We start from the raw sequence: 14435 nt of genomic DNA, 5'->3' as shown, positions 1-14435 counted from the left end.
ATTAGTGCTGTCATATGACCTTGCCATACCTTAGCTTTTGCTGAATTCACCCATCTTATCAGCTTCAATTTAATAGTGTTACAGTTCCAATTTTGTCTGCTCATTTCCTTGTGTCATCACTTCCACTTTCACTTGTTTAATCTGCATCATGTGTGAGTTCTCTCTCCTGATTATCAGTGGTGGCTTATCCAACGGGCTTGAGGTGCTGAAGCACAGGGCACCAACAGTGCACCAACAGGGCACTTGCGGGGGTACCAAACGGCGTGGGAAAAAAGAAACTGCGAAAAACTGCGAAATTTAGATGCAGGGCTCCGCACATTGTGAGCTTGAAGATCTGCTATATTCAAAAGATTTTAATACATTTTAGACATATGATATCTTGTGAAAAGGGACATTCTGCATAATGAGTACTTTTACTTTTGATAGTTTTGATACTAATACTAAGTATATTTTGATGCCAATACTTTTGTAATTTTACTCAAGTCAATTTTGATTACCGGACATTTACTTGAAACAGTGAGTGTTTCTGCACTGCAGTATTGATACTTTTAAGTAAAAAAATTGTAGTACTTTTTCCACCACTGACAACACCCCCAGAAGCCAACAGCCCCAGAAGATGCGCAACAAGGATGTCATTCCATCTCAAGCCCTGGGTGTGGCGGGACCTGTCCAGTTGAGGATCATGTCACTGAAGACCTTGTTCGAAAGTGGTGTCACTGACACAATTGTTGTCTTACATTATTTAGCAGCACATAATGCCAGTGTGTGAGAGAAAATGCTGTTGTTTAAAGTGACCGAATAGGTCAAATCAAGCCAATAGTGGTCTCTCTAGAACTGTCATTTCAATATTTATGGAGTAGAATTATTATGTTGTCCAACCAGTTTGTCAGATGACCACATTCTTAGCCAAATTCAAGTCGCTCAAGGAGAAGAATGCATTCTACTTAGCAGTCTGAGGAAGTGACCAAACGAATGGCCAGAGGCAAAGGATGCAAGGTGCAACTGTGTGGGCGGAGTTAAGCAGAAAGACAGAGGCATTAAGGGTGATGACCACCTGCAGCCAACACAAAGCAAACATGGCCCTCCATACTAGGACACTATATGGGCTATGCCTGTTGGTCATCCTGCTGTTCAAAGGTAAAGCTAATCTGTTTTTTAAAACCAATTTTGTTCTGAACTAGTAACTTTGATTCCTCTGCCCTCTATGTACTATATACCAATTATAGGTGTTATTCTATTTGGCCATTTAAGATTTTGCCGTACGGTATAAACCATTAGTGTCTTCTGTTTGAACTTTTATATTATAAATGTGTATTATGCTGTTTGTTTATTTTGATTTGTATGTATGTATGTATGTATGTATGTATGTATGTATATCATATGTATCCAATTAATTGTGCCAATGATCAATGGCACCACGTTATTGTTATGTACATTGATATATCAGAAGAATATGCATTTTTCGAGTTCTTTTTACTAGCTTACAATGGTTTTGGTACATTGTTTGTTCAGTATAATGTTGACCTGAGCACAAGCTGAATCAAATTAAAGAACAAAGCAGAAGGAGTTTTGGTTTCTGGTTGTTTCCTGTTCCTGAAAACTAAATTAGCCAGTGATATTAGTCTGGCCATGCCAGGCTCATAATTCATATGGACTTAATATCTTCAAATGCATTTTGTCTCATTAAGAGTTGATAGATGCCTGCTGTGTAAGAACCTTCAGCACCACAGAGTCACTCACACATGAATGCAAATATACGTACATATGTACATGCATTTACTGTATGCACAGGGAAATACTCAATATCAAACGTTGGTGTGCACTGAACAATACAAATGACTTCTTTCTTTCTTTGAATTTCAGGCTCTTACGCACACCTGTTGGGTAAGCATCTAGTTCTGTCTATACTGTTTGTCTTTAAGTTCATTATCCACTTAAACCCTCTATACTGAGTTGGCAGGCACTGTACTTTTTTTATCCTCTACACCAAATCTTGCAATCACGCTTACGACACGTTGTGTAACGATGAATTGTGAGCTTGCAGATCAGCAATTTATTTGGCGAATGTTCCTCCCAGAATCAGGATGCTACTGTAGGGTTAAAGTGGTTCAATCTAAAGTATCTCTTGCAGCCGCATTAATGTATTTAATTAAAAAAATGTAGTACTTTTTCCATCACTACATTCCCTGTGTCTTTCGGCGGATGGAGCATAGCTGTAACACTGGCATACGTATGCTGTCGGGCGGAATCCTTAATTATACTATATCCAAAAAACGTTTATTTTCAGGAAACGGACAAAAGAACCTGTGTTCCAATGGATCCAATGTATTATTGGGGGATGTTATATTATGTATGCAAAAATTTACTGTAAACATTTACTGTAAAATATAACTTGTAGACTCATACAAGAAACTTACACTAACTAACTAACTTGCAATACTTTGACTACTACTACTACTGTTAATAATAATAATAATAATAATAATAATAATAATAATAATAATAATAATAGTAATAAATAATAATAATGTATAGGAATCTTGATCATCTTCAGTACATATGATGAGTGTGTTGTTTCGTTTAGTGTGTGGCGAGGCTCCTATGAACAGCAGAATCGAGGATGTCAGAATCGTTGGACGTCATAGCGCCATGCCTGGCAGCTGGCCTTGGCAGGCCAGTATACATCATACGCTTTTGGGCCATTTATGTGGAGGTTCGCTCATCAACAGAGAATGGGTGCTGTCCGCTGCCCACTGCTTCCCAAGGTGAAAGATGAATGTATTAGTGTCCATATCACCACATCTGTGTTCCTATATCTATGTAATGCAATTGAAGTCGTCTGTGTGCGTGTGTGTGCATGCGTGCGTCCGTGTGTGTGTCCTATGCGTGCCAACACCTCAGGACTGAACCAAAGATTTGCATAGCGCTGTTATGATCTGGTAAATGTAATGGGAAAGTCAATACTCAGTCCATGCCCCACTAAAAGCCACAAAACGGCAGATATATATACAGTATATACTATATATATATATATATATATATATATATATATATATATATATATATATATATATATATATATATAGTGTGTGTGTGTGTGTGTGTGTGTGTGTGTGTGTGTGTGTGTGGATATATATACAGTATATACTATATATATATATGTGTGTGTATATATATATATATATATATATATATATATATATATATATATATATATATATATATATATATATATATTGTGTGTGTGCGTGCGTGCATTTGTTTTCATGTATAAAAGTTTGAATGATTAGAAAGCTTCTCAACATGTCATGTTTTTCCCCCACTCTCCATCAGCCACACTGACCTGTCCGTTGTGATCATTTTCTTGGGTCGCCACACCCAGGAATTAACGAACCCCAATGAGGTGAACAGGACGGTCACACAGATCATCCGCCATCCTGACTACTACAAACAGCTAGTGCATGAATACAGCGACATCGTTCTACTGAAGCTCTCCAGCCCTGTCACCTTCACTCCTTACATTCGCCCGGTCTGTCTGGCAGCAGCGAACAGCACCTTCTACAGTGGAACCGTGAGCTTCGTCACTGGCTGGGGGATGATACATCTAGGAGATTCTGCTGGTGAGTAACGTTGGAAACCCACCAAAAAAGCGTCCACACACACGCTTTATTGCACGTGCAGGTGGAACCAAGCCACCCAGGCTCCTGGTGAATCATGACCATAAAACATTTGATTCTGTGTCAAAAAAATATCTGAATATTTTATTATATTATATTCTATATTTAATTTAAAAAAAATATATATATATATGGTCATGATTCTAATGGATATTTCCATTCATGTGAAGTCCTATTGTAATGCAAGGAATTATTATTCTTACCACAAATGCATCTCATTGTTTGCTTGTTTTTTCATTTATTTTTATTGGAAACGTTTGGACAATGAAAAACACAAACAAAACAGTACCCGTGCAGTTTCCAAGGTTTTCTTTCACCCATTTGTTCCCAATTTAGTTCCCATTTCCCCATCCATGTGGTTGTCCATCACTGCTAATCTGGGAGTAGTAGAAATAACTGTGTATTGTTGAACAGGGGTGACTAGACGGAGAGTTTTTCACATTTCCATAGTGATGACAGTTTCAGGACAGTAATGAGTAATTGAATAATTTTGCAGGTCCTTTGTTAAAGTATACAATTCAATTGACAAATGGGTCCTTCTATTCACGCAAACGACTCATTTTTTTAATGTCTTCCATTAGTTCCCCTGCCCTCTCCCCAGATCCTTCAGGAAGTTGACGTGCAGGTCGTGGGAAACCAGCAGTGTGGCTGCTCCTATAACATCACAGACGACATGCTTTGTGCTGGTATCAATCAAGAAGGAAAGGGCTTCTGTATGGTGAGAGATTGTAGCCTACTCTTTCTCTGTCCGTATCCATCTACCTCTCACGCTTTTTGATACTGGGATAGTTCACCCCAAAATGATTTTTTCTATCGATTAGTCACCCCATGGGGACTTGAATTCATGGATATTTTTTTTTTTTTGTCGCATTCTTAAACCAATAATTTGATGACCAGCAGCAGTTCCGGTAGGAGACACGAAGAGTCCCCTTTGTGTCTCCTACCGGAACCGCTGCCTACTGGTTCGCTGGCCATCAAATTATTGGCTTCGAAATGCGTCAAAAACTAAAAAATATCCATGAATTCAAGTCTCCACGGGATGACTAATCGATAGAATTAGAATCGATTTTCTTTTGGGTGAACTATCCCTTTAAGGGACAAGGAGAAAAGGCTTCTTAAATGTAATACGATACAATACAATAAAATATATCATAAATCTCTCATTTCCACAGTTTGACTCCGGTGGGGCATTGGTGAGCCGCATGATCCACAACGGTACTACCCGCTGGGTCCAGTCTGGAGTCGTGAGCTTCCCCGACTGTGCCCGGCCCAACTCCCCAGAGGTCTACGCTCGCGTGTCACGCTTCCAGGACTGGATCAACGGCCACATCAATGTCACCGCTGACCAACCAGGCTTTGTCACGTTTACCTCCCCCGGCCCCGACACTGATGAGGGTTTTGTGTGTCCTCCACCAACCGTTGAACCATGTGAGAGTCTATTTTGTGGTGGCCCGAACACCGTCCGTTTCTCCTACTTCACTTATGTGTTAACTCTTGCACTGATTCTGCACAGCATGGCTGGTTTTGCATAAGGGCTTTTATGTTGCCCACAGGAAACCTCTCTTTACATGGCTTCTTTTCTGTGTGTGGTTTCTGTTGCCGGGTCAGTATTCGGTGTACCGCATTGACTATTTCTTCTATTTTCAAGAACATTGTTTAGCTGTTAATGACATTGTGTGTTTGCTTACATATAGCTGCAATGTTGGATACGGCAACAACCCGGTACTATGAGTCTTTGATTAGACAGCGGTCTGTTATTGAGTTCAGCGGCCATTATTCAAAAATAACAGACGATTCAGTGTTTGACCAATCAGAACTAAGCATTCAACCAAGTTGTGTAATACATTGTGTGTATGAGTGTGCTGTGGGTTTCTGTCAGTGCCACCTGAGAAGATGGCGATGTGAGGAAGAGGAGGTGGACAGAGAGACGGAATGCAAAGATACGTGTAAAATACAAACCAGAAAACAACTTGGTACATCGTTGTTAATGTTTTAAGTTAACATAAGTAAAGTGCAGTGCGTGCGTGCGTGCGTGCGTGCGTGCGTGCGTGCGTGCGTGCGTGCGTGCGTGTGTCTGGGCCCACAGTGTATTTTATGGTTTAATGTTTAGGGTTCAAGTTTATGGGTTAAAGGGATATTTCACTTTCAAACAAGTTGGCCCATTTAGGGCTCCACCTTTAGGGCTCCACAGTTTTTAAATTGCTTGATTCAGTATTTAGATACTTGATATTCATTTTTATCAGACACGCCCCCTTCCTATACAAACCCATTGTAACTTCAAACTATATCTTAACCATGATAGATTCACCCGTCGTTGGTTCTGGTGACTCATAGTGCCCTCCTAATACGTGAGAGGGCCATGATTTTCGATATTGTTTTTCAATAATTTTATTGTATTTTGTATTGTATTTAGTTTTTTTCATTTTCCCAAAAATAAATAAAAAATAAATAAATAAAGTAATTGTCAAAACACGGCCCCTCACGTATTAGAAGGACAATATCAGTCACCAGAACCAAGGACGGGTGTTTACGATGAATCTATCATGATTAAAATGGAATTTGAAGTTACAATGGGTGACGGGTCTGATAAAAATTAATATCAAATATCTAAATACTGAATCAAGCAACTTAAAACACTGACTGGGGTGATCACAAAAGCCTGAGTAGACGTTATGACCCCAAACATGTTTGAAAATGAAATATCCCTTTAAATTCATGTTCATGGTTTAAAGGGCTAAACCGCTTTGGTAGAGGTGTGGGTTGTGTAGTTACCTTGCCATGATTTTACTCCAAAGGTTTCCAAGAATTAAAACATTTATTGCTTAATTGACTAGAAATGGATAATTCAAAATATGCCCCTCATTGACGTACATTGTACAGTGAAGAGGCTCAGGAGGAGCTCTTTTAGCCCGTAAACAAACTGATTCTGACAATAGAACATCACCAAACCCGGTACTATTTTATTTTTTAATTTTTTTATGTCAACTTCCTGTTGATTTGACTATTTGAAGATCCAGACCCACAGATCCAGTCCGGGTTTTCTTCCTCGCAAAAATAGTAAATTCAACAGGAAGTTGAATCTTTTCTTTAAAAAATTATAAAATTCTACCGTGTTTGGTGATGTTGTATATCGTCAGAATCAGCTTTGTTTATGTCCGTTTACGGGCTTAAAGGGATATAGGGAGAAAAGTTGAGATTCTTTGAACTGAAAAGAAAAAGAAGGGATTTAAGCTGTGCGTTATTTGAAGGCATTTATGTTAATTTGGTAACTTTGGTTATTTGTGTCATTTATTTTCATGTCTATGTATGTTTTTTTGCGTCTCATCAACTGTTATACTGCTGTACTTTTAAAAATGTCAATATAATATTCAAACAATCAATTGCATTGGTTTATATGTTTGTTTGTTTGTTTGTTTTTTACATTAAAAAGGGAAAAGAATATTTGTATATTCGGGTGGAAACCGTGTATGTCCAAAAACCATTCCTTTTTCAATATTATTTTAAAAACATTTTAAATAAGTGAAAATATAGCCTACAGTAGAAGGGCATTAGGTTCACTCTAGTCCTGGTAAACAAAAATATATTGCTTAGATTCCAACTGCAATTCCTGATAATAAGGAATTGCAATAATCCTGGAGGTAACACATGTGCAGACTAGTTTTTCTGCATCTTTTGAGACAGGATGTATTGCACCTGTGATAATTGTCAGTGTATGAATGCATGCTTTTGAGACATGGATGTACCTGAGATTATTGTCAGTGTACAAATGCATGCTATTTACTGTGCTTGTAAAGCACATAAATTAAACCTGTTTTAAAAAAACAATCAGGTTGATCAGGTTCACATCTGATACATTTTACATGGAATATAAAAAGTCATGTTGAAAAAAACAGGTAGACCTCAATCACATCAAGTGCAATCCTGCCATGTGCATTAGGGTGCATCAACTTGCTTGCATTTTGTGCAAATTAAATGCTAACAAATTACTTTTTGCAAAGTTTTGGGGAAATCTATTGAGATTCACTCCAACATGACAGGGCAATTCTAAAAACAACAAATGTCTTTTGAATGAAACCCAAGGACGCTTTACATCAAAAACAACGAACAACCAACAAACAAACAAACAACCAAACAAAACAACAAACAACTATATGCCATAAGCCTGAGAGAATAGGTGTCTTTTCAAGGCAGCCTTAAAAGAGTCCAGTGTTGGGAGCATGGCGAATCCCTATTAGGAGAGAGTTCCACAGGGTGGGGATGTTGAACATCTCTGACAAATGTGTGAAATATGTGAAAACATGCTCAACATGCCTGCAGCACATTCTGCAGCTGCTGCTCACACAAAGACTGATATGAGTTTGTCAACACACGGGCGCAGTCATTGACAACGTTGATGGCACATACATCATCATCACACCTGCCTGGAATGCTGTACGTTTAGCCCAATCCTTTACATCGAGTGAGAGAAATGCTGGATCTAAATGTATGTGCAACTGGTGCATGCCGAATCAGCGATCTGGGTTTGCGGGGTCAGCCAGACTGGTGATCGGCGAGAGGGCTGGAAACTTTGTCCTATAGCGGAAGCGCGCCGCTCACCAACGGCCATTTTGGGTATCAGGGGCAGTACCAGGGGTAGAGTACCAGGGGCAGCATCTCACCCGTCAGGTACCAAAGGTGCCTCTCCAGCACTTTGATCGATGACACTAGGATGCCCTCATTAACAGACTTGTGCGGGTACAGAATGTGGACGGTGGTCCTTCCATACGGCATCTATGACAGTGTGGCAGGTCAGCCACCACCTTGCAAGCATAGATCAGTGGTTCTCAAACATTTTCATGTCAATCCCCATCTGAATTGTTTTTGTATAAGGGACCCCTATAAGAGAACATATGTGTTAAAACAAATCTAAATGATTCTAAAATGTTCTGATTTTAAAGATGTTTCCAAAAGTATAAAAAGAAAAACGTAGAATTTGAACTTGTAGAGCGGGTATTTTTGAATAGCCGAAGCATAGGGTTAAAGTGTTGTTGATGCTATATCAACCAATTTTGTTGGGGACCCCCTGAAACCCCCTCAAGGAGCCCTGCCGGTCCCTGGGCTCCACTTTGAGAACCACTGGTGAGATGTTCGTAATGAAGTTGAAAAATGCTTGAATCTTCGACACCTCCTGCCGCTTGGTGATGTAGCCCTGGGCCGGGGCCATCTTTCTTTATAAAGCACATTTAAAAACAACAGGAGATAACCCAAACTACTTTTTAATGGGACCACCAAACAAAAAAACATAACAATAATAATACATCATACTAAAAGAGTGTTGTGTAGAACATAAGCATTTCAATAAAATTATAAAAATTGAACGCAAGGTAGTACAATTTTAATTTAAAACAGATGAAAATGCTGTAAGAGGAAATAACCAATGACATTAAATAGGTTCAGCACCAAGATGCCCGTTGGACTTGGAAGAAAAAGAGCCCTATGCCCCATTTAAGCTCTATAGTCTAAATGTTGAGATATGATGAATAGCAAAAATAGATAGTCTTTTTTTCTTATTTTTTCTTTTCCAGTTAAAAGTCTAGCATTTTGAACCAACTGTAATCGAAAAAAGGTGAAATGAGTCAAGGAAATAAAGAGGGATGAAAAATATACACAAATATATCAAAACAAGTCAATTTATTTGTACAGTACTTAATCACGGTTTCTGTCTCATATTCATCTGAGTTCACTCTTCCTGGGAATTTACAGTACATCTTAAATTATTTTGTGCAAATGATCTCAATTCTTTCTTTTGTCATTGCCTACAATAGAAATAGGCGTATGCATCTTAAGATGTCAAAAGTGACATGCCTTCTCTCTCTCTCTCTCTCTCTCTCTCTCTCTCTCTCTCTCTCTCTCTCTCTCTCTCTCTCTCTCTCTCTCTCTCTCTCTCTCTCTCTCTCTCTCTCTCTCTCTCTCTCTCTCTCTCTCTCTCTCTCTCTCTCTCTCTCTCTCTCTCTCTCTCTCTCTCCTCTCTCTCTCTCCCCCCCCCCTCTGATGGAGATGGAGCCTCCAGTCCATAAAGCCAACTGCAGATTCACGGGTAGCCACAGGTTGTACAATAAATAGGACCACAATGGAAACAAGTCCCCCAGTTATCCTTCTTGCCCAAATGTATGACTGTACCCTGTGCTGTTTGCATGCTTGTCTAATAAAGTATTCAATCAATCAAAACAAAGTACTGACAGACCCACAGCTAAAAACCTCTATGATACACTAATACGACGACGACTGTATAACCCCATAAAAAGATAATTTGTCGACTACGCCATCTTTGTTAAAGGGGATCGATCCCTATTTTGAAACCATTAAAATTCTAACAGGACATCACATGGAGGTTCGTATTTAAAACTGGGGAGGGAGAGCCTTGTTTACATACATTTTAAACCAGGAGAGAAACTGAGAAAAAGTCTCATTCAAAATTCATCCATCCGTCCATCCATCTTCAACCGCTTATCCGGAGTCGGGTCGCGGGGGCAACAGTTTCAGCAGAGAGCTCCAGACCCTTTCCTGAGCAACATTAGCCACTTCCTCCTGGGGTCCCAAGGCGTTCCCCCCCCATCTGGTCATTGGTCTGCCACGGGGTCTCCACCCAGTGGGACGTGCAGCGAGGACTTCCCTAGGGAGGCATCCGTACTAGATGCCCGAACCACCTAAGCTGGCTCCTTTCCAAGTCAAGGAGTTCACAATTCAATGTATCATTTTTCAGGCATGCAAAGTTGACATGTCACTTGATAGAAAAAAAACACCAACAGGACCAGTGGGTCCTCTCCTGATAAGTGCAGCTTGTCACGCATGTCTAAGAGGGCAATATGTAGGGTACATACTGTACCAAGTTGTGTTCAAGCTATGTGCCTCAACTGGATATGCACCGAGAGACGCACGCGCGCACGCACACACACACACACACACACACACACACACACACACACACACACACACACACACACACACACACACAGGGATGCAAGGTGCAACTGTGTGGGCGGAGTTCAGCAGAAAGAGAGATATATATAAGGGTGATGCCCACCTGCAGCCAACACATGGCAAACATGGCCCTCCATAGGCCACTATATGGGCTATGCCTGTTGGTCGTCCTGCTGTTCAAAGGTAAAGATAAGCTAGTTTTTAAAATCAGTTTTCTAACTTTGATTCCTCTCTTGCGTGTGTGTCCTGTACAATTATAGGTGATATTCTATTTGGTAAACTACCGATTTTGCTGTACAGTATATAGTAAACCATTAGTGTTTTATGTTTGAACTTTTATATTTTAAATGTGTATGTGTATTGTGTAATTTGGACTGATTTGCATGTATGTATGTATGTATGTATGTATGTATGTATGTATGTATGTATGTATGTATGTATGTATGTATGTATGTATGTATGTATGTATGTATGTATGTACGTACGTACGTACGTACGTACGTATGTATGCATGCATGCATGCATGCATGTATGCATGTATGTATGTATGTATGTATGTATGTATGTATGTATGTATGTATGTATGTACATACGTACAACATGCATGAGTGCATGCATGTTGTACATGCATGATTCACACATACAGTACTGTGTGCACGGAGAAATGCTCAATATCAAACTGAATATACAAATGACCTATTTCTTTGCTTTGAATTTCAGGCTCTTGTGCACAACTGTCTGGTAAGCATCCAGTTATCTCTATACTGTTTGTCTTTAACCCATTAAGCCTGGGAAAGCAGCTGTGTCATTTTAGATTTTAGCTAAAAAGCATTATTTTACACTAAAATTAGTTTATTCAAAAATCTTGATTTTCTTTGCAAATCTATATTATTTTAAAGCAAACATTTTTAACTCAAATCTTTGCTTCTGGAGATCCCTGGAACAAAATAGTTTGAGATGGTGGTCCACGGACAAATACATATAATTTTGGGGGTCCTTGACATGAAAAGGTTTGAGAACCAACGATAATGTAAGTTTTTCAGAAAACTGTTAGGATTTAGAAGACATTTTTAGAATCGGCCTCAGGTCTTAATGGGTAAGTTCATTATCCACTTAAACCCTCTATACTCAGATCTTAGTTGGCACTGTACTTGAATCACTCTTTTTTCCCCCCTTTACACCAAATCTTGCCATCAAGCTTCACGACACATTTTGTAACGATGCATTGTGAGCATTGTTGGAAAAGTTACTCAAAAACAGTAATATATTACCCATTACTCGTTACTTGTTTAAAAAGTTATATTATTAATTTACACACTACTCCCTTCCAAAGGTAACTCGCAACTTATTACTTTTTTTTTCTCACCCCTCGTAATTACATCCTTTCTCCCCAAAAGTCTTATTTATTTATTGTTTTCAACATTAGCAGTTGTTTTTTCCCCTTTTCTGCAGCCTACATTGTAAAATGGGGCGAGTAACATGGCAACGCCAGGGAGCCACATTTCATTCTGCATCGTGGCTCCGTGGTGTGTGTGTGGGTGGGGGGGAGATGATCGCACCGCAACTTGGGTCCGCGGCCGTGTATGCGTGGACACGCACGTGCGCATGCACGTTGGGGAGGCACGTGTCACAATGTACATTATTTGTGTTTGCGCGACGCCCGTGTGTGTGTTCGCGACGGGCCACGGACCGCATGAGGATGTACCGTGGTGTGTGTGTGTGTGTGTGTGTGTGTGTGTGTGTGTGTGTGTGTGTGTGTGTGTGTGTGTGTGTGTGTGTGTGTTTGTTTGTTTGTTTGTGCGCGCTCGCGACGGCCGACGGGGGACGGCTCCGCCTGTTAGATCTGTATATGCGCGGGTGTTTGTGTGTGTTCTGTGCCTCCACGACGGGATGTGCGTGTGTGTACACACTACACCATTGGTTCTCAAAGTGGGGTCCGGGGACCCCCAGGGGTCCTTGAGGGAGTTCCAGGGGGTCCCCAGCTAAATGACAGATTAGGCACCAAATGGACCCTTATGGGTCTGTAAATTAAAATGGTTGAGATTCACTGCTAGAGCCGTAAAAAAAATCTTCTCTTATGGGGGTCCCTGGCATATCTTTTCAAATGGGGGTCCGCGGTCTAACAAGTGTCAATTTGGGGGTCCTTGCCATGAAAAAGTTTGAGAACCACTGCACTACACAGTACAAACTCACTTTCGATCCCTGATAAACTGTCTGTTCTCAGCGCATAAGCCAAACTGCACACTTTGGGTGCTCATATCCCCCTACGGGTATGGTAATAATAATAATAATAGTAATAATAATAATAATAATAATAATAATAATAATAATAATAATAATGATGTATAATAATATTGATAATCTTCAGTACATATGATGAGTGTGTTGTTTCGTTAGTGTGCGGTCAGGCTCCTCTGAACAGCAGAATCGGCATGAGCGGCAGAATCGTTGGAGGTCAGAACGCCACCCGTGGGAGTTGGCCTTGGCAGGCCAGTATACAGCATACAGTTTTGGGCCATTTCTGTGGAGGTTCCCTCATCAACAGAGAATGGGTGCTGTCCGCTGCCCACTGCTTCCCAAGGTGAAATATCAGTGTATCAAGTTGCCTGTGTGAGTGTGTGGGTTGTACGTGTGTGTGTGTGTGTGTGTGTGTGTGTGTGTGCGTGTGCGTGTGCGCGTGCATGTGTGCGTGTGCGCTGTGCGCGCATGCGTGCGTGCGTGCGATCTACAAGCTCACAATGCGTCGCATCGTGACACATTTTTTTACGATTTTTTGGGGGTTTTCTGTGTTTTTCCCCACACAAAAAGGCAGAAAGACAGTGTAAACACCAGGTTGAAGTTCATCCATGACCGTAACAGACTGCTATGATCCATAAAATATATATATATTATAAAAAATAAAATAAAATACAACTTTTTTTTCTTTTTTTTCTTTTTTCTTCCCATCACCAGGGGGGCTGCTCCCATCACCAGGGGGGCTGCAGCCCCCATAGCCCCCCCCTTCCCGCGCCACTGCACGCCCCCTTCCTATACAAACCCATTATAACTTCAAACTACATTTTTAACATGTTAAATTCATCAAAAACACCCGTCCTTGGTTCTGACTCACCCTGCCCTCCTAATACGCGAGGGGGCCATGTTTTTTCGATTACTTTTTTCATTTTTTTTTAACATTTTTTTGGGAAAATGAAAGAAATTCAATACAATAAAAGAATTAAATAAAATAAATGAAAAAAGTTATCGAAAAAACACGGCCCCCTCGCGTATTAGGAGGGCGGGGTGAGTCACCAGAACCAAGGACGGGTGTTTTTGATGAATCTAACAGGTTAAAAATGGAGTTTGAAGTTATAATGGGTTTGTATAGGAAGGGGGCGTGTCTGACAAAATGAATATCAAATATCTAAATACTGAATCAAGCAACTTAAAAATGGTCTGGGGGGCTCTCAAAAGCCTGAGTAGACAATAAAATGACCCAAAGTTTTTTTGAAAGTGAAATATCACTTTAAGTACATTTTGATACCAATACTTTTGTACTTCTACTCAAGTCAATTCTGAATTTATGACATTAACTTGTAACAGAGTATTTCTACATAACATTGATACTTTTAGTTAAGTAAAAAAATGTAGTACTTTTTCCACCACTGGTGTGTGCGTGTGCTAGAGTGCGTGCGTGCAATTTTAATGATCAGAGTGCTTCTCAAATCATTGATGTTTTTTTCCCCCACTCTCCATCAGCTCCGTTCAACTGCCCAATGTGACCATTTACTTGGGTCGCCACACCCAGGAATCAACAAACCC

The 14435-nt window shown here is 40.1% G+C and overlaps 3 protein-coding genes across 3 annotated transcripts in view; all 3 read left to right on the top strand.

Moving 5' to 3' along the window:
• LOC308101389 (transmembrane protease serine 9-like) overlaps window positions 1-5582 on the top strand; it is a gene marked incomplete at both ends in the record, with an annotated part of 29720 nt that extends 24138 nt beyond the window's left edge. The window contains 5 exons of the mRNA XM_080450812.1: window positions 2714-2765; window positions 3334-3620; window positions 4259-4395; window positions 4850-5105; window positions 5557-5582. Coding sequence (XP_080306938.1) covers window positions 2714-2765; window positions 3334-3620; window positions 4259-4395; window positions 4850-5105; window positions 5557-5582 — 758 coding nt within the window. The remainder of the gene's footprint in view (window positions 1-2713; window positions 2766-3333; window positions 3621-4258; window positions 4396-4849; window positions 5106-5556) is intronic.
• Window positions 5583-10735: 5153 nt separating this feature from the next.
• The window catches only part of LOC308101286 (serine protease 27-like), a 44709-nt gene continuing 41009 nt past the window's right edge, over window positions 10736-14435 (top strand). Inside the window, exon 1 of the mRNA XM_080450704.1 lies at window positions 10736-10820. Within this exon, the coding sequence (XP_080306830.1) occupies window positions 10754-10820 (67 nt within the window). The 5' untranslated portion in view covers window positions 10736-10753. The remainder of the gene's footprint in view (window positions 10821-14435) is intronic.
• The window catches only part of LOC308101291 (prostasin-like), a gene marked incomplete at its 5' end in the record, with an annotated part of 4673 nt that continues 3307 nt past the window's right edge, over window positions 13070-14435 (top strand). Inside the window, one exon of the mRNA XM_080450712.1 lies at window positions 13070-13218. Within this exon, the coding sequence (XP_080306838.1) occupies window positions 13070-13218 (149 nt within the window). The remainder of the gene's footprint in view (window positions 13219-14435) is intronic.

Source organism: Gymnoscopelus braueri, assembly GCF_963280865.1.
Source record: "Gymnoscopelus braueri genome assembly, chromosome: 15".
In the NCBI taxonomy this organism is placed as follows: domain Eukaryota; kingdom Metazoa; phylum Chordata; class Actinopteri; order Myctophiformes; family Myctophidae; genus Gymnoscopelus; species Gymnoscopelus braueri.
This window is presented reverse-complemented; position numbering and strand designations above follow the sequence as displayed.